Source organism: Lactuca serriola, chromosome 8, assembly GCF_051521515.1.
Source record: "Lactuca serriola cultivar US96UC23 chromosome 8, Lser_US96UC23_V15, whole genome shotgun sequence".
NCBI classification, from domain to species: Eukaryota; Viridiplantae; Streptophyta; class Magnoliopsida; order Asterales; family Asteraceae; genus Lactuca; species Lactuca serriola.
In genome coordinates, this window is record NC_136415.1 from 154041269 (window position 1) to 154062422 (window position 21154).

Sequence of the window (21154 nt, forward strand, 5' to 3'; positions counted from 1 at the left end):
GTTTTTCCTATTTAGTCAATTTCATCCCAGATACATGTTGGTGGGTGTTCAATCTTCAAAACTTTATAATCTTTGATGTTGTCAGGTGCTTAATCTTTATTTTCCTTCTTAAATTCTACTTTCATTCTTTATAAAAAGAAACATACAATTGTCTATTCATTGAGTTACACCTTGCACAAATGATTGAATTATATCTCTTCATATGAAGTTGCTTCAAATTGCCATTGAAATTTCATTTGATTAAATGTTTTGTACCTTGTAATAAGAAAATGATAAGAAGGATACGAGAGTTGATGATTGTGAAAATGCATACAAGGTGTTTGATTGAACGTATGAGTGAAATTATATTCACATACATGAACAAATTGACATTCAATTCACTTTTTATGAAATTTGGTCTATGTTTGAATTTTTCTGATGAAATTTATTTATTCCTAACACTTTAAATTTTATACAAATACTTGAATATGCTAAAATGTGTTTACTGGTATAGCTTATATTTATCGAAAATGTAATATGCATACGTGGCTATTGGAACACACCCAAAACAATTGATTTATTAAAAGAACAAGTTGTTGAATGGTTTAAGGATCAAATACAAAGTATCGACATCTTTAATTTGACAGATACCCTTTATTTTCCTCAAAGATAACGATAAATTATCATGTGGTGAAAGCAATTTGTGGTTGCTTGGAGTAAAAAACCAACTCATTACACATAATAGGAGCCAAAAAAATATGGTAATCAAGAATAATTTCACAACTTTTCTATCCCTGAGTTTAACCATTTTTTTTGGTTTTGGTCCTAAAAAGATTTGAATTGCAATTCCAATCCTTATTTGAGGATTTTGCATCGTCTTTGGCCTCTCTATCATTTGTTTTGTTGTGTAAAATTAATTTTTTTTAATAACCGTTGGTAATAGTTTTTTTGCAGCGGATTTTCCAAACTATTTTTGTTTTATTTTGTTGATTCAAATTTATTTTAGTGGTTCTTAGATTATGAAGTACCTCATGGATTGGAACTAAAGCTCATTTAATCAGATCTGAAAACTAATCTTTTTTGTATTTATTTCATTTCAATAGATCTAGAAACAAGATCTATAAAAATACTAACTTTTATTTGTATTTTTGTTTGTTTCAGCAAACCTAGAATCATAGATCTTTTCGTAACTTCAGGTTTAGTAGCACCTTTTTATTTTCTTTTCACATATGTTCAATTTACTCACATTCTTTTTTTTCCAGTTGATCTTTTCCTTTATATCATTCCATTTTTCTAATACACCTCAATGACTCCAAGAACAGAAACATAATGGATTAATATCACAACAATAGCTTAATGGCTTAATATCACAAAAATGTAAAAGTCAAAAGTATATTTCAATTTAATTCATGATTTTCATGTATTTATGCAAATATGTTATGTTTTTTATAATTTATTTTGATCCGACTTTTATCCTCTTATGTCTTCTATACAAGAAAATATTGTTTAGGTCCATGATGACAATCTCGAGGTTGTTGATCTCTAAGCTTTAACACCATCATCCAGTGCCGGGAAGCGCCCTATTGAGATTGTTGCCACCACTGACTCATTGGAGTGGTCTTCTTCGAAAGGCGGTGTTGTTTCCGCTACCTTGAAGATCCCAAAAATGGAAAAGTTAGGGTAATATGAAGCCACCCATCAACATTTTACATTTCATCTTAAAGATGTTTACTGACATTTTCATTTTAATCTTTTGTGTGTTGCACTTTTAATTGTTGGTTTATGGATTTTTTGGTCAAGTCTTTTACATGTTTTTGAAATTTGGTTTAGATGTTATTTGGTTTGAACACGATGTTATTCGTGTTATTTATGACAATTTCATATTATTGAATTATTTTGTGTTAATGAATATTATGTTTCTTTTACTTTCATCCATGATTTGATTTTGTAGCATTTATTTTATGTACATTATTATTGTGCATGAACATAGCATATATCGTATGCCTACAAGCTTACTTAAAATCTATGCATGTTTAATGTATTATCGGTTAAGTCATTTGAATACTAAATTACAATGTTTTTCTTTTATCATATAGGACATAAATTGTTGATCATTGTAACATGGTACTTGTATCATGTTGACACATACAAATCGATATATATATATATTGGTGTCAACATGTTTGTCACGTATCTTATCACACGTCTTCAAATATGGTAAGTTTACAAATTTCATTTCCAACACCACTTTTTTTTATTACATATGGTATTTCACCTTCTTTTATACGTCAAAATGAAATTTAAATTTTATTTGTGTAAATATACATCGTTTGCATATGGCAACAAAATAACATCATACACCCGAATGTGCAATCCACATTTATTTCGTCAAGGTCGTCACTTTCACAAATAAACAATCAGAGTAAATTATTCTTAATTTCTTTAATATTATATTTACACCCACATCTTAAATCATATAACATCAATTTTAATTTCCCAATATATTAAGTGTTATCATTAATTTTTTAATACATATATGTCTATAATGTTTAATTTGTATAAGTGATTTTTTCCTTTAATATCGTATTTATTGTTTGATATATATTATTCTTCTTTAGTGCATGCATGTATTCCCAATCTATTTGTATACTGTACTTATTCCCTTCATAATTGTATAAATTTATTTTTTACCTAATTTAAACTCTTCTAATATTTAATTCTCTTATTTAAAGGTTTAGAAATCATCAATATCAGTGTATATATATATATATATATATATATATATATATATATATATATATATATATATATATATATAGGGTTAGGTTATTTTGTTTTCACTATCTATTGTGTGCATGTATGACTGATTCTGGACCAATCATTTTAGTTATTTTAAGAAAGTAATTAATGCATATTACATGTTGAAGATATAATACATATTAATTACATCTTCAGCATTTAATATGCATTAAATACTTTCTTAAAATAACTAAAATGATTGGTCCAGAATCAATCATACAGGCACACAATAGATAGTAAAAACATTTGAACCTAACTCTCTCTCTCTCTATCTCTCTCTCTCTCTCTCTCTCTCTCTCTATATATATATATATATATATATATATATATATATATATATATATATATATAACCAAGAACACAAACCAAATCAAACGTAGGTGTGGCAATTTATGACACGATACGACAAAAATACACGATACGAAACGAAATTGGGATGAAACTAAAATTTGAATTCGTGTTCGTGTTAACTGTAAAAAACATGATGTCGTGTTCTTGTTCAAAATTCGACACGAAATTGACACGATTTAGTAGTTCTATATCGTGTTTTTCGTGTTTGTCGTGTTATATTTGATAAAGTATTCATTAAATAAACTATTTTTTTAGTATATGTTTTATTTATCGTGTCGTGTTTATCGTTTTTTAGTTCGTTCGTTTTTGTGTTAGTTAAAAAAACACGACATTGTGTCGTATCGTATCCGTGTTACATAAAACATTGTCGTGTCGTGTCGTGTCAGACAGAAACACGAAACGATAGCACGATTTGCCACCCCTAATCAAACGTATTGAAATGAGTGACATTTCATATGCTTCGAGAAAGAAAAAAATCTAAAAGTTATGTTAGTAATATTTTACCCATCAGCTCTTCACCAACCACACCAATGTCTTACAACAAAAATGGCAAAATTCATATTTAAGTATTATCTATGTTTTCAATGCTTAAATGACTATAATGTTTAATTTGTATAACTATTTTTTCCCTTAAATTTCGTATTGAGTGTTTGATATATACAATTGTTCTTTAGTGCATGCACCTTCTTCATCCAGTGCTCTAAAAACACCATCACATTATGGCGTGAATATACAGTTTTACGTTTAACAATAACATGAGGCTTCAATTTCGTTGTCCAACTAATGATTTGATGAGACAATCATTTTTTGAATGGATTCTTTAAATTACTGAAGGTAATATTGGTGGTCCTAATGATAGTGAAGCTGAAGTTGACTTTCCAGAGGACGTTATCATTCGCTCTACAGGTGACCATATTTTTTCAGTTGAATTGACCATTTATCCGTCTTTTCAAAAGCATCTTGATGATCCATCATATTTTCAAGATAAAACTATTTTGGTCCCTACAAATGAAGAAGTCGATGCTATCAATGACTACATGTTAGGATTGATGAAAGATGAAGGGAAAACTTATTTTTGGATTCTTTATGTGAGACAGAGTTAGCATATTGTTTTGAAGAATCAGTGTACTCTCTGAATATATTGAATGCTTTTTAGGCATCTGGAATTCTCAACCATAAACTTACACTAAAAACAAGTGTTCCTGTCATGTTGCTTCGTAATGTTGACCAAACCACATGTCTATAAAATGGTACTAGGTTACAAATAATTAGACTTGGAAAACATGTAATTGAGGCACGAATTATAGCCGGTAGATTCTTCAATGAGACTACTTATATACCTCGCATGAAGTTAACTCCATCTGATAAAAGAATTCCCTTCCGTTTTCAGCGGAGGCAATTCTCAGTAGTTGTTTGTTTTTCTATGACCATTAACAAGAGTCAATGACAACCATTATCAATTGTTGGAATGGAATTTCCGTAGACCCGTATTCACTCATAGTCAGTAATATATAGTTGTTTCTTGCGTGACAAGTAAAAAAGGCTTGAAGGTACTCATATGTAACGATGAAGGCCGTCCAACCAATAAAACAAAAAATATTGTCTACAAAGAGGTCCTTCAACGATTATATATAATTAGAAATTTCGTTTTATTTTTTAGACATTTAAATATAATCAATAATATGAATTCTCTTTACGTTACTTTATATTTTTTTTATTGTTTCGGCTTTTTATAACTTTATATGTATTTTTTATAAGTTCCCCGCGTTTTACGCGGGTCATAATCTAGTTATAATCATAACTCAAAAAGGAGTCTTTACTTAAGAAAGAGATTAGCAGGGAAAATAAACCAAGAACTATCAATTTTTGAATACTGAACACCATGAAAACCAATACTGTCAAAGACAATCCAAAAAAAACAAATTCAAGAATATTCTTGATTCAAAAACGACAATCTGAAATCATTTTTCAAGCTTTGGTATCAAGAGACCTGTGTTGCCATCCACCTTGGAATTCAATCGAGGTACTTTGGTGGACGAATTCACATTATCATACTCATCAACATCAATGGAATCTCCAACGTTTCGTTTTTTTTTTACCATTGGTGGCGAATTAAACTTGAAAGGACTTGTAGCTTCAAATTTGTCAGGATGGGAAGGGGTCAAATTATCACCGGTTTGTGAGATCGCATCCTTAAATCGAAAACATGAAATAGCTTTAGTAATATTTTTTTTAAAAAAAAATAACTTTTTAAAAAAGATTTATATAAAATTAAGAAATGTAGATTTACAATATAACCTTTAATGACTTCGTTTCGTGAGATGCCATTTATGTATCATCAACATTTGCAGAATTACCTACCTGTTTCAGAAGTTTTAATATTTATATAATTTGTGGAATTAAGCTTTTTTTCCATGGAGACTTACAAATAATTACTGAAGATCATTATATAAAAGTATGCATCATAAAAACTAATAGTATAAACAAATAAAATAATTATATAAATACCTCAACCGCTAACTTATTTTCCAAAGCATTGATAATGTTATTATCAAGCGTATAGCCAAGTATCCCAAACTGAATGTAGTTATTGAAGACGTTAAAAATATTGACATCTACTTTGAATGCCAACTTTTTATGCTCCAAACATTTAAGGTCATAAGGATACGATCTTGGATTATCCCCAACCTAGAAAAATGTGTTATATAATATTGTTATGGCTAAAAACACATTAATATAAAAAAATCGAACAAATAAAAGCAATTAATAAAACAAATATTATAATTATGTTATACCTGTTTAATTTTCTCTATAAGATCACTTGCGCGTTTTTTTGACGAGTTTATAAGCATCTCTATCAAACAAAGTTAGTGTGATTGTTCCGGAATCATCGTGGACACGAATAGGTATCTTTATACCTATAAAAATTTCTCACATAAATAAATATTAAATATGTTTAATGTTTAATAATGTATTTAAGTTGCCGATTTGCAATATTTTTAAATGTAAACAACCTTGGAGCATAAGATATTTGCTTGTCTATACACTTATCATTATAGCAATCATAAACCACATTTGCATCACCACTTTCTGGACCGCTGAACACATTCCTTGCATCAACTTTCTTTCCACAGTTTGTACACGCATCATAGTACCAATCAATATCCTGTCGAATTCCACAAATGGTTCCAACAATGATGAATTTCCCGACCTAAAAGAATGTAGAATACAAAAAGATCATTAAAATCAATACAATTATAATATTCATCAGTTAGAAAATAAATACTATTAAAATGACTAAATTATTCACATACCTCTTGTGGTTCTAGCAAATCGACAACATTTTTAACATTGTGTTTCTTCAAAAAGTCATCATATTCAGAATATGATTGAGAGGTATCAACAGTCAAAGAAGAAGAAGGGTTTTGAAGTCCTCGTAGACCAACCAAGCTGTTTTTTTTTATTAAGGAGATTAATAATAAAATTAATAAAATAAACAAAAAACAATGAATCATTAAAAAAGTTTGTTACCTATCCGTGAACGTAACAATATCGGGAAGATCAGAATTTATGAGCATCCGAGTGTGGTCAAAATGACTGTTAACAGAAGGTAGTCCTAACAAAACAAAATAAAAGACTCAAAAGAATGATTAATATAAAAGCCTAAAATAAGGTTGATTTTTATAAAAAATGTACCGTTATAGACATGAATTTTGCAAACTACAATAGAACAATCACACAACCAACTTGTTTATGAGCTTCAACATAAGAAATTAATTGGTATGCAATATCTCCAAACAATGTCACGTTATCCTGCAAACCTCTGCAAAAATAATAATGGCTAAATGAATATATAATACAAACATAACACATGCAAAGTTTAAAGTAATGAAATATAATATAATAATATAAGAAATATATAAGAAAAGTGATGGTTACTCTAAGTTTCGGATTTGTAAAGGTAGCCTATGTCTGGATTGGTTGACATCACGTGAATCAAGCATTCCTAATGAAACAACTTCACCAATAACATCTAGATGAAGATAATACAATATGTCAAAATGATGTAAACTTAAAGAATTAAATATAATATACAATGGAGAAGAGAGGAAAAATTATCAATTGACTCATTAGAGGTAGTTGATGCAGAGATAATTCTTTCAAACGAAACACTAGAAAATTCGTATGTTGTTTTGGATTGAAAGTGTAGACACTTATTCATAGTTGTTCTTCCATGCAAGTTTAACTTGTCCTTTACATCACTTATTTTAAAAGTGTATCTGTTAGGAGCGATAGTAGGGGATCGGATGTAAACAGCTTGATCTTCTTTCAGTTTTGATTTAAACCTTTGAAAATATCTTCGATAGACACTTGCTCGGATTTTAGTACACTATGCACATAGGTTAAGAATATTATATAATGTTAAATAGTTGTATTTAAATTAATAGAAATTGGTTAAAATGATTTTGAATAATGTTTTTTGAATTTCAGATTTTACCATCTCATCCATCAATATAATATTCTTAACCTATGTGCATAGTGTACTAAAATCCGAGCAAGTGTCTATCCAAGAGATTTTCAAAGGTTTGAATCAAAACTGAAAGAAGATCAAGTTGTTTACATCCGAGCCCCTACTATCGCTCCTAACAGATACACTTTTAAAATAAGTGATGTAAAAAACAAGTTAAACTTGCATGGAAGAACAACTATGAATAAGTGTCTACACTTTCAATCCAAAACAACATACGGATTTTCTTGTGTTTCGTTTGAAAGAATTATCCTTGCATCAACTACCTCTAATGAGTCAATTGGTAATTTTTCCTCTCTTCTCCATTGTATATTATATTTAATTCTTTAAGTTTACATCATTTTGACATATTGTATTATCTTCATTTAGATGTTATTGGTGAAGTTGTTTCATTAGGAATGCTTGATTCACATGATGTCAACAAATCCAGACATAGGCTACCTTTACAAATCGGAAACTTAGAGTAACCATCACTTTTCTTATATTATTTCTTATATTATTATATTATATTCATTACTTTAAACTTTGCATGTGTTATGTTTGTATTATATATTCATTTAGCCATTATTATTTTTGTAGAGGTTTGCAGGTTAACGTGACATTGTTCGGAGATACTGCATACCAATTAATTTCTTATGTTGAAGCTCATAAACAAGTTGGTTGTGTGATTGTTTTATTGCAATTTGCAAAATTAATGTCTATAACGGTACATTTTTATACAAATCAACCTTATTTTAGTCTTTTATATTAATCATTCTTTTGAGTCGTTTATTTTGTTTCGTTAGGACTACCTTCTGTTATCAGTCATCTTGACCACACTCGGATGCTCATAAATTCTGATCTTCCCGATATTGTTACGTTCACGGATAGGTAACAAACTTTTTTAACGATTCATTGTTTTTTTGTTTATTTTAATAATTTTATTAATTTTATTAATTTTATTATTAATCTCCTTAATAAAAAAAACAGCTTGGTTGGTCTACGAGGACTTCAAAACCCTTCTTCTTCTTTGACTGTTGATACCTCTCAATCATATTCTGAATATGATGACTTTTTGAAGAAACACAATGTTAAAAATGTTGTCGATTTGCTAACCACAAGAGGTATGTGAATAATTTAGTCATTTTAATAGTATTTATTTTCTAACTGATGAATATTATAATTGTATTGATTTTAATGATCTTTTTGTATTCTACATTCTTTTAGGTCGGGAAATTCATCATTGTTGGAACCATTTGTGGAATTCGACAGGATATTGATTGGTATTATGATGCGTGTACAAACTGTGGAAAGAAAGTTGATGCAAGGAATGTGTTCAGCGGTCCAGAAAGTGGTGATGCAAATGTGGTTTATGATTGCTATAATGATAAGTGTATAGACAAGCAAATATCTTATGCTCCAAGGTTGTTTACATTTAAAAATATTGCAAATCGGCAACTTAAATACATTATTAAACATTAAACATATTTAATATTTATTTATGTGAGAAATTTTTATAGGTATAAAGATACCTATTCGTGTCCACGATGATTCCGGAACAATCACACTAACTTTGTTTGATAGAGATGCTTATAAACTCGTCAAAAAAACGCGCAAGTGATCTCATAGCGAAAATTAAACAGGTATAACATAATTATAATATTTGTTTTATTAATTGCTTTTATTTGTTCGATTTTTTTTATATTAATGTGTTTTTAGCCATAACAATATTATATAACACATTTTTCTAGGTTGGGGATAATCCAAGATTGTATCCTTATGACCTTAAATGTTTGGAGCATAAAAAGTTGGCATTCAAAGTAGATGTCAATATTTTTAACGTCTCCAATAACTACATTCAGTTTGGGATACTTGACTATACGCTTGATAATAACATTATCAATGCTTTGGAAAAAAAAGTTAGCGGTTGAGGTATTTATATAATTATTTTATTTGTTTATACTATTAGTTTTTATGATGCATACTTTTATATAATGATCTTCAGTAATTATTTGTAAATCTCCATGGAAAAAAAAAACTTAATTCCACAAATTATATAAATATTAAAACTTCTGAAACAGATAGGTAATTCTGCAAATGTTGATGATACATAAATCGCATCTCACGAAACAAAGTCATTAAAGGTTATATTGTAAATCTACATTACTTAATTTTATATAAATCTTTTTTAAAAAGTTATTTTTTTTATAAAAAAAAATCTATTACTAAAGCTATTTCATGTTTTCGATTTAAGGATGCGATCTCACAAACCGGTGATAATTTGACCCCTTCCCATCCTGACAAATTTGAAGCTACAAGTCCTTTCAAGTTTAATTCGCCACCAATGGTAAAAAAACGAAACGTTGGAGATTCCATTGATGTTGATGAGTATGATAATGTGAATTCGTCCACCAAAGTACCTCGATTGAATTCCAAGGTGGATGGCAACACAGGTCTCTTGATACCAAAGCTTGAAAAATGATTTCAGATTGTCCTTTTTGAATCAACAATATTCTTGAATTTTTTTTTTTTTGGATTGTCTTTGACAATATTGGTTTTCATGGTGTTCACTATTTAGACATTGATAGTTCTTGGTTTATTTTCCTTGATAGTATTGGTTTTCATGATGTTCACTATTCATACATTGATAGTTCTTGGTTTATTTTCCCTAATCTCTTTCTTAATTAAAGACTCCTTTTTGAGTTATGATCGTAATTAGACATTGTGTTTGATGGTGTGTGTTTTTATGGTGTTCACTATTCAAACATTGTGTTTGGTAGTATGGGTTTTTATGGTGTTCACTTTTAAACATTGTGTTTGGTAGATGATCTGGAAAAGAGGTTAAATAATGCATTTATGTAATTTTATATGTTTCATATCCTATTTATTTGTTTACAGACACATCAATGTAGTTTTAAGATGACTAAAAAAATTACCTTAGCATCCTCTGTTGTTGACCTGGTGAATGGCTTAGAGGCAATGTATTTTTTTGGGTTAACCACCATACACAAGTGTTGTTACTGCCTTCACCTGCTGCTTCCTTACAACATCCTAATCCTGATAAACCATAATAAAAAAAAGGTTACAAGAAAATTGAAAAAACATACAACATTTGATGAGTACATGTACAAATTTAAAATAAGTTATTTACCTAAAATGTCAAAAAAACATTCATATGGCAAACTTCCATTTTAAACTATAGCAGAACTGTGCCAAAGTATATGAAAATTATGGCAAACTCTCATTATAGGTAATGTACTTTCACTTTTACACTAACTACATAGTAAAATATATTTATTTTAAATATAAATATTACTTTTCTCTAAAAATTTCCACCAATTCTAATCACTTTATGTAAGTTTATATGTTTCCTATTTGCAGATACCTAAATCCATGTTTTTGACAAATATGAACCCTAATGCACATCAAGAGGTCTTTATTAAACTATCAAAACTGTTTAATTCTCATAAATCATCAAAATGTAACATTTGACCAAATCTAAACATTTATCTTTTTAGTTGTCATCATGTATGAATTAAGAGAATTCAACATTCCTCTTGGATAAATAAAAAATCACTAAAACATTATGCATCCACAATTCTGTATCTAAACAGTATTAGAAACTTCATGTCTAACCTCTATATGTTCTTAATCAGAATCCAAAAACTGAAACAAAATCTGCGATGAAGGAATAGCATCAGTACGACAAACAGGACAAGTTAAATGAGAATAAAGCCACATATCAGTACAAGACACATGAAAATAGTGTAGACATTCAGGGGATTTTACCTTTATGCCATTTAATAGAATTCAGATCTAAGTTAGAAACACCAGTGATAATCAGGAATTAAAGAGATTTGCAAATCTCATTTCATATCTAAATCTAATTAGAGAATAACATCAAGATATATATATATACAAAATAATTAATATTCAATGTGAATTATAACCCATTAATGGAATTAAACTAAAATTATAAAAGCGGGAATCAAAATTTTACAAAAATATGGGAGATAATTCAGCGATTCAAAAATCATACTTAATCAAAGCATATATACTGAAAGAATATTGTGGAAAGCATTTCACAATACACTATTTTCATCTTCTCCTAAAAAAGAAAACCTAATTTCTTACGTGTTTTTCATCGGAGGTTAATAGGAGTTCATCAATTTAATCGTACCAAACAACTTCTCCCACGTAACATAAAAATCACGACCGACTATGCGAGCCACTGTGCAAGATTGATTCTTCCCTATCGTTGATTCTTCCTAATTGTACCATAAGTATCATTATTTGGTCTTTTAAGAAATTGTATTGAATATCGAAGAAAGCTCAGAAGAAATCACTACATGTAACGTTATTGCCATCTTTTCTTCAAATCGATTTTCGATTTGATCTTGAACTCCTTGAATAACCGATGATTTTCTTCTAATTCATCATTCATCATACTTAATAACGTTGATAAGATACAGCCATGGTATACTTCATTAATTAATCATTATGAAGTTTTCTTAAAGTTCATCTATTTGCATAAATTGCCCCTGTATTTTAAACTAATATTATGTTATACCCTTACATAAAATGTCCCATTATTTTAAACTAAAATTATGTTATTCTCTTAAAGTTCATCTTTTTGCAGGTTCTATGTTGTTCATTTTTTTGGACAAAATTTATAAAGGGGCACAAACAAAAAATATTATCATTAAAAACTCATAATTTGTGTTTTTTTATCGCCTAATAGCAATGTATTTTTACTTATATGCCTAATAAACCATAATAATTTAAGTGAGATTACCTTTTAATATTTTTAAAAAACTATTGTAATTAATATTATATTTTTACAAATATACCAAATTATAATTGATAATATAACTTTATTTGTCATTTTTAAAAATCAAGGGCAATTTATATAATTTCACTTTCATATATGTACCATTTACACGGTTAAATAATAACACCAAAAAAATATCAAAGAAATATTAATTTTTTACTCCTGTTATGAAAATGAATTTATAAAAATGGCCCCTATAAATGGCCCCATTTTTTTAATTTTATTTAAACAAGTATTTCAAAATCAAAATATTTACTAACAGAACACATACATAAATATTTTTTTACATTTAATTTATAAGATTTTATAGCCTTTTAATGGCAATCTATATTTTTAGATTTTTCACATGTATTCATCCTTAAATGTTTACAATAAATTTGAACATATCATCTTTTTTTATAAACTTAAAATTTTCTTATATTTCAGATTGTAAGCATTAACATTGATGTTATTAAGACTAATAAGAAGATAAAATTAAGGGTTATTGTCATTGTGGCCCAACAAACTTTCGTATATTGGATTAAATGGTCCCTCGTGACTATTTTTTACATTTGAGGGGCACGTACTTGTGTTTTACCGTCTGAAAATGTCCCTTTACCCATTTTAGCCGGTATTCCTGCCTAGTCACTTGCCAAGTAAGCAGGTTAGTGAATACATATAACCCGGTGAGTCAACATAGAGTCACTAATGAGTCGACTCAATGATAGCCTCGCCCGTTTTAGGGCTTGTTTCCCACGTTGTTTAAAGTTCATTATCCTGACACTTCCTCTTCCATTATCATTATCAATGTTCATGTTATCTCCAGATGGATCGTCAACATCGGAGGATTCTATGGTAATCGATGTCGTTGATTCGTGTTCCACTACTCCTCACCTATTGTCGGACACTGGTCTATTTTGTTATTCATCTTCTCAATCCTCTGAAATCGATATCCACATTTTCAGAGGCAGATTCCCAAAGACACAAGATCATGTTGCTAACTCTGCTCTAGATGACCAAATCGCACTTGGCGTTCTCGACATGTTACCTCCATTACTCCATGTTCTCCACTCCGGCTCTGATAGTCCCGCCATGACTTTGCCTTAGCTCTTTGCCCCTTATCTCTCGTTCAAAGAAATCGCTCAAGTGTTTCTACATGGTAAACTTCAATCAATTATTTCTCGTAACAGAATATGATTTTGGTTTGATTTAGGACTTTAGGATATGTTTGATTTTGTCGATTCTATATTTTGGTTTTGATTTAGGACTTTAGGATATGTTTGATTTTGTCAATTCTATCTATATCAGAACTCGTTATTGGTTGTTATTGATCGATTCGTTGATTATGATAGCAAGATCGTGATTTGTGGTTTGGGTATATATGGTTGATCGTAACTTGGTTGTGGTGAAGCCAATATGGATGAAGCAAGCATAAGAGGAAAAAATAAAAAGCGAAGCTCAGAAAGACACAACGGCTAAAGCTGCCTTCGAGGCTACCTTCAAGGACGTTGAGAAGAATCGAGAGTCTGCTCCTTTATCAGAGATGCTCCTTTACCAGATAATGATGGTGATGAAAAGGAAGACCTGTCTAGCAAGCCTATTGAGAGCCAGGGTTGCAAATCTGGTTTTGTTTCGGGTGAATTTGGTGTTCGATTTGTTGATTTTAAGGGAGAACGAAGATAGTATGAAGATGCTATCAAGGAAGCAACAGGAGAGAACAATGGCTTTTAGATTTTTCACCACCGACATAGTAGAGCTTGGAGTTCGATTCTATTGCGTACAAAGAAAAAAAGGTAGAGGTTCTTCAAGTGTTTATAGCGTTTGTTGATCCTTAATTTAACTTAGGTGAAAGAGAAAGAGTTTTGAATTTCTATGAAAGATAGAGAGTTTTAAAGGTTTAGTTTTAATAGGAAAAATCCACGTGGATAACATATGGGCGCTACATGGACCATTTCAGTTGACCAAATGCCACGTGGCATATCAAAACTGATGATTAGGAAGGGGTTCACCGGGTGACCCCTTCATATTTTTGATAATGACCTTTTGAAACAGTAAAACACAAGTATGTACCCCTAAAAGACAAAAAAAATCATGAGGGACCTTTTAAACTAATATACTAAACATCGTTGGGCTACAATGACAATAACCCTAAAATTAAATAATTTCGATCTGGATAATACAAAACATATACCTTTGTACACTACATTAGACGGTCAAATTCGATCTTCTACAAATGTTATTAACCCAGGTGTTAACGGTACGTTCATTATATATTTTACGACTTTGTTTATCAATATTATTAATGATTAATCTCAATTATAACTATCTTATATATATATATATATATATATATATATATATATATATATATATATATATATATATGCTTATGCAGATTCAAATAGGAACATCTATCATGTTCAAGCTAGAGAAAAAAGAAAAAAAAAAAAGAAAGATATACTTGGATACCCAAAAAAAGTATGACCGAATCAATCAATACAACTTCATCGACATCAAATGTTTTAAAAATGAAGGAAAACGGTAAACTATTTAATTGTTTTTACACTTTTTATGCTTCTTTTAAGAGAAAGTCCTGAAAACCGTCAAAAATTTGCAGTTTGACCCTTTTTGACCGGTTGAAACCAGTACCAAATTAATTTGGGACTATTTCGTAAACTAATCCAAAATATTAGGACTTTTCTGTAAACAAAAAATATTGGGACTTTTTTGTAAACAAAAATATTAGGACTTTTCTACAAACAGAACCCTTATTATTATTATTATTATTATTAAAAATATAAATAAGAATACCATTTTTTGAAATTTTTATTATTAATATTGTTACTAATACATATAAATGCATTAAATGAAAAAATAATATTAATGACATTGTTTAAGGGTGGATGTGGAGGAGATTGTGATGCTTTTAGTATTGAAATCGTGAATGTCTACTTGTATATTTTTACTTTGTATATGGTCATTTCATATTTGTTATTATTGTTTTCAATTCAGAATATTAATACTTAACAATTTGAAAGAAGTTGCATATTAATAGTTTAAGGTAGTAGAGTTTCTCACTTTGTATATAAAATTGTTTACGGTTGAAGAATTACTTTCCAAATCCAACAAATCCACTACAAACATCTGCATAGGTAACCCATATCAAAATTCAAAAGTATTAATTACAATATTTTGTTTAATAAAAAGTAATAGGAATAATTCAAAAGTATTAATCAAAAGTATTAATCCAAAAAACATGTCCTATTATTTTTTATTAAACAAGATATTGTAATTAATATTTTTGAATTTTGATATATGGGCTACCTATGTAGATGTTTGTAGTGGATCTGTTGGATTTGGAAAATAATCATTCTACTTTAATCATTTTTATATACAAAGCGAGAAATCTTCTAGCTTAAACTATTTATAAACAATTTTACAAATACACAATTTTCTTTTAAATTGTTAAGTATTATTATTCCGAATTAAAAACAATAACAACAAATGTGAAATGACCATATACAAAGTAAAAATATACAAGCAAACATTCATGATTTCAATGTTAAAAACATCAACATCACTTCCACCTCTACCCTTAAACAATGTCATTAATATTATTTTTTTCATTTAAATACATTTATATGTATTAGTAACAATATTAATAATAACAAGTTCAAAAAAAGTATTTTTATATATAATAATAATAATAATAATGATAATAATAATAATTATAATAATAATAATAATAATAAGGGTTTTGTTTGTTGAAAAGTCCTAATATTTTTGTTTACAGAAAAATCATAATATTTTTTGTTTACAGAAAAGTCCCAATATTTCAGATTAGTTTACGAAATAGTCCCAAATTAATTTGGTACCGGTTTCAACCGGTCAAAAAGGGTCAAACTGCAAATTTTTGCCGGTTTTCGAGACTTTTTCGTTCAAAAAAAAATCTTGGGACTAAAGTATTAATATTAATCTTCATATAATATTAAAAAATTCTTGGGACTTTTCCATAAATCTTGGGACTTTTCCGTAAATATTGGGACTATTCTGAAGATTTCCCTTCTTTTAAATATATAAAATAAAAATTCTTTCATCGTCATTTTTATATCATCTCTTTAACAATATTAATCTTCATATAATATTAAAAAAAAGTATTAATAGTTTCTGCATTTCTTATAACAATTTTTTTCCAGACAAATTCAAAGGTGTTGTCCGTCTAAATAAAAACGTATTGGCATATAAATCAAGTACAAATATGTCAAAACAAGCAACGTTACAGACTTCTCCTTCACATCTAAATGTTGGAACTCCATTATCTAACCAAGGGAAGTATATAAAAACTAAATGTCTAAATTACAAATTAAAGTGAAAAAAGTTGGAGAAATAAACGTATAAAGGGGAATGGAGTTTTAAGCCACGGAAATTGGTAAATTTTGATACAGCCATTCTCTCCACAATTCTCTCCTAACACCCCGTTCTCGAGTTCAACTTAACAAGAGAAAGGAAAGGAAATGGGTTGAAATGAGAAAAAAATATAAGAAATTGGTGTTCCCGAGTTTCATTAAAGGAGGGAAGTGGAAGAAAATAGAACAAAATAATTCATTTTCCTTCCACTTCTCTCCAACTCGGGAACACAAAAGAAAATTTTATTTTTCTTTCCTTTCTTTTCTTTTCTCTCGTGACTTTATTTTCTCTTTTTTTTTTTTTGAGTAAATTACACGAATGGTCCCTATGGTTTAGGGTAATTTGCGCGTTTAGTCCCTAACTTATTTTTTTAACTCGGAAGGTCCCTACTATTTGTTTTTGTTACACGCTTGGTCCTTCTCTTACCTAAAAAAACTATTTTGCCCTTGATTTTTTAAAATTTTTAAATAAACACACCCCAACCCCAACCCCCCTCACCGTACCTTACTTATCCCATAATTTTTTCCTATTTAAATAATATTCTTTTTAGGTAAGAGAGGGACCAATCGCATAACAAAAACAAACAGTAAGGACCAAGCGCGTAACAAAAACAAACAGTAGGGACCAAGCGTGCAACAAAAACAAACAGTAGGGACTTTCCGAGTTAAAAAAATAAGTTAGGGACGAAGCGCGCAAATTACCTCAAACCATAGGGACCATTCGTGTAATTTACTCTTTTTTTTTTTTGTTAAATTCGGGAACGAGGCATAAAGTTGGATGAAGGAAAAGATGAAAAGGGAATGTTAATGTACATGTTCAGGGTACCTAGTTTTCAATGATCGTTTTTATTGTTTATTTGTCATCGTGTGGTATCTTATTAAGCGACGTAATCTGTTCTCTTTTACTTATGACTACCTCTAATTGTGAATGCAAAAACATGCACCACCTTTTTTATAATATATTATTTCTACATCTATATAACCAAAGCAGACTAAGAGATCACCACCATAATCTAGCAACTTTCTTTCGTTAACAAATTGCAGAAATGGCGACTCAGGTCAAGAACACAGAGAGGCCTTCTCTTGAGACGAACAGAACTGGACAGGGGTAATCATCATCCATCAACAACTAATTAAATCTACTAAACACCCATAACCAGAATTGTTTGCTATTATCTTTTAACTTAATCTATATAAAACTTATTTACTTCTTTCTATTGTTTCAGGATTTTCCCTAACCATATCCCATCCGACATATTGGTTCAAGTTGGTGAAGCAAAATTCCCCCTTCACAAGGTATAATCTAAGACCAATTTCTAAAATCCAACAATGACTTTGTGTCTTCGTGAGTTTGTGAGTTTGTGTGTATGTATTAACTAATTAATCATGGATAATGGCAGTTAATGTTGGTAGCAAAGAGTAACCACATACGAAACTTAGTTGTAGAATCGGAAGTACCTGATTTGGGGAGGATAGATCTCTCCGATATCCCTGGAGGAGCTGAGATCTTTGAGAAAGTAGCAAGGTTTTGCTATGGTGTTAATTTTGAAATCACTGTAAATAATGTCGCAGCTCTCCACTGTGCTGCAGAGTACCTTCAAATGACTGATGAGTACTGCGACGGCAACCTTGCCAGCCGGACATATGGCTTCCTCGCCGAAGTAGCCTTAAAGAGCTTCTCCGGCGCCATTACTGTTTTAAAATCATGTGAAAATCTTCTTCCTGTATCCCAACAACTCAATATCGTTAACCAATGTGTGGAAGTTGCCAGCGCTAAGGTATATTTAATAAATTGGATCTTAATTTCGTGCTAAATACCTCGAAAATGCGAATCCAGAAAAGTTGAATCGGACTGAATTCGACTGAAAAATGCGGTTGAATCATTGTTATCTTGCAGGCTTGTGACGAAGCCAATTTTCCTAGTCGTTCACCTCCGAATTGGTGGACAGAAGAACTATCAATCGTCGACATAACCTTCTTTCAAAAATTCATCGATTCGATGAAATCACGCAGCGCCAAGGCATTCACAATCGCCGATGCAATCACAACCTACGCTAAGAGATCGTTGCCGGACCTCATGCGTGACCATTCCATCAACGGCATAAAATCTCCGGTATCCAATCACTCCTCCACGTCCATAATCAATCAACGAGAGCTCGTAGAATCAATCGTCGCACTATTCCCTATCGAAAATCAACAAGTTGTTTTCTCAATCAGCTTCCTATGTTGCCTCCTCCGGACTGCGATTTTTCTCGAAACCAATGATAATTGCAAGAAGCAGATCGAGAATCGGATATCAGTCATCCTAGATCAAGTAACCGTCGACGATCTAGTCGCCCTGTCATACACGTTTGACGGGGAGCGATTGTGTGATATGGAGAGTGTACGGAGGATCGTGACCGGATTCGTGGAGAAGGAGAAGAGTGTGAAGGTATTTAACTACGGGGAATTTAAGACGACTCCGTCGCCGGCGATGTTTAGCGTGGCGAAGACTGTTGACGCGTATCTCGCTGCAATCGCCAGAACTGCTGAATTGAGCGTTTCAAAGTTCAATGGAATTGCTAATTTGATGCCGAAAAATGCTCGGCAAGTGGATGATGATCTCTACCGCGCCATTGATAGATACCTCCACGTAACTTTCGTGCCAAGACACACAAAATATTTTTTATAATAAATAATTAAGTAAATTAATGAATTGTCCTATGGTTTGGTCAAAATTGCACGTTTGGTCCCTAATTTTTTTTTTTCACTTGGATTGTAGTTTGATTTTGTTGTGTTTTTCGTCCCTATGGTTTGGTAAAAGTTGCATGTTTGGTCCCTAACTTTATGTATGTAAGGGACGAAAAATGAAACAAAATCAAACCAAAGAGACGAAAAACACAACAAAATCAAACCACATGAACGATCCGAGTGCAAAAAAAAAAGTTAGGGATCAAACGTGCAATTCTAACCAAACCACAAGGACGATTTCAGTTATTTACTCTAAATAATTTTTAAAAATATTTAAAAATACTATGATTGATTTGAATAAATAGAAGAAAAAAATAAGTATGAACCTTTTTATAAAATATTAAATGTTTAAGTATGAAAAACCATAGTTTCATATTTTAAAATAACTTTTAATAAACTTTATTTTATAATTTTCAGGCTCATCCGAACTTGGATGAAATCGAGCGAGAGAAAGTTTGCAGTGCAATGGATCCATTAAAATTATCCATTGAAGCAAGGGTACACTCTTCACAAAACAAAAGACTTCCACTGCAAATAGTTTTGCACACGCTTTATTATGATCAATTAGAAATAAGAAGTGGGCAAAGCACACCTATCGCCCAAAGCATGAGACTTCAGGTACAATCAGATGTGTTATTAGCGAAAGAAAATGAAAAATTAAGATCTGAATTATTCAAAATGAAGATGTACATATCGGATATGCAAAAGAATCAAGTAGGTGCGACATCTAGTAAACCGAAGAAAATGAAGAAGCCTACACTTTTCTTATCAGTTTCGAAGACTTTGGGAAAATTAAACCCTTTTAAAAATGGATCAAAAGACACTTCGAATATCGATGATGGAATAAATCATAAACAGCTTCGTAAGAGAAGATTTTCTATATCGTAAATGTAAAGTCATATTTTGAATTATAAATTACTTTCGTTGTTGAATGAGGTTTATCTATGGCAATTTGCGTGGTTAAAACACTAAGTATTTTCTAATTTTGTAATATCATGTTGTAGTGTATTAATGTGTATCTTTTCGTACTTATTATTATTATTATTATTTTTTTTTTTTGCAGAAGTTGGAAACTACTTAATTTAAAAAGGAAGAGAAGTACTTATATAATTCAAACTTAAAGCAATCACATCTATTTAACATAAGAAATTCATTAAAAACCTTGCACTCTTGATTTCATTATGTAATGTGATTGCTTAAGGTTTTTGCTATATTCATAATACCATAATGATGACCGGAACACAAGTTGGATCCTCATATTCTAGCCATCATTGTGGTATGTCTTTTAAAATGACTCTTGAGAACTCTGAAGAAATGAATACTATAACCTCAATGATGATTAGAATATGAAGAACCAACTTTTGTTCCTATTGGTATCACTTTTTATACGGATAACAAATACACTATAGTTAAATTTATTCTCTCACATATATTGGAGAAGATGATACAATAGGACCGATACTTCAAGATCCATAAATTTAGGAAACGATTTTGTATGTTAGATAACTTAGGAAGTTTGTTTTGTATTTTATCCTTTTCATTTATATTGTTGTATTATTTAAAAGGATCGAT

The 21154-nt window shown here is 30.1% G+C and overlaps 2 protein-coding genes across 5 annotated transcripts; one reads left to right on the plus strand and one right to left on the minus strand.

Annotated features, from left to right (window-relative positions):
• Positions 1-391: 391 nt before the first annotated feature.
• Positions 392-18807, minus strand: LOC145065640 (uncharacterized). 4 transcript variants are annotated; one of them, XM_079012671.1, is made up of 6 exons: positions 6826-7585; positions 6661-6745; positions 6444-6579; positions 5925-6340; positions 5428-5817; positions 4962-5321 (listed from the first exon to the last, which is right to left on the minus strand). In XM_079012671.1, the coding sequence occupies exons 2-4, from the start codon at positions 6705-6707 to the stop codon at positions 6086-6088; spliced, it is 438 nt and encodes a 145-aa protein (XP_078868797.1). In that variant the 5' UTR covers positions 6708-6745; positions 6826-7585; the 3' UTR covers positions 4962-5321; positions 5428-5817; positions 5925-6085. The 4 variants fall into 4 exon arrangements, 2 of the variants coding, with proteins under 2 accessions (XP_078868797.1, XP_078868798.1); XM_079012672.1 differs by having other exon boundaries at positions 5925-6047; positions 6144-6340; positions 6444-7585; XR_013688500.1 differs by lacking the exons at positions 4962-5321; positions 5428-5817; positions 5925-6340; ... (1 more) ...; positions 6661-6745; positions 6826-7585 and adding exons at positions 392-1629; positions 10573-10693; positions 18311-18574; positions 18671-18807.
• LOC145065639 (root phototropism protein 2-like) lies at positions 17874-20514 on the plus strand. The gene is made up of 5 exons (XM_079012670.1): positions 17874-17960; positions 18079-18148; positions 18253-18630; positions 18750-19484; positions 20000-20514. Exons 1-5 carry the CDS (start codon positions 17899-17901, stop codon positions 20468-20470), a joined length of 1716 nt encoding a protein of 571 aa, XP_078868796.1. The 5' UTR covers positions 17874-17898; the 3' UTR covers positions 20471-20514.
• Positions 20515-21154: the final 640 nt, after the last annotated feature.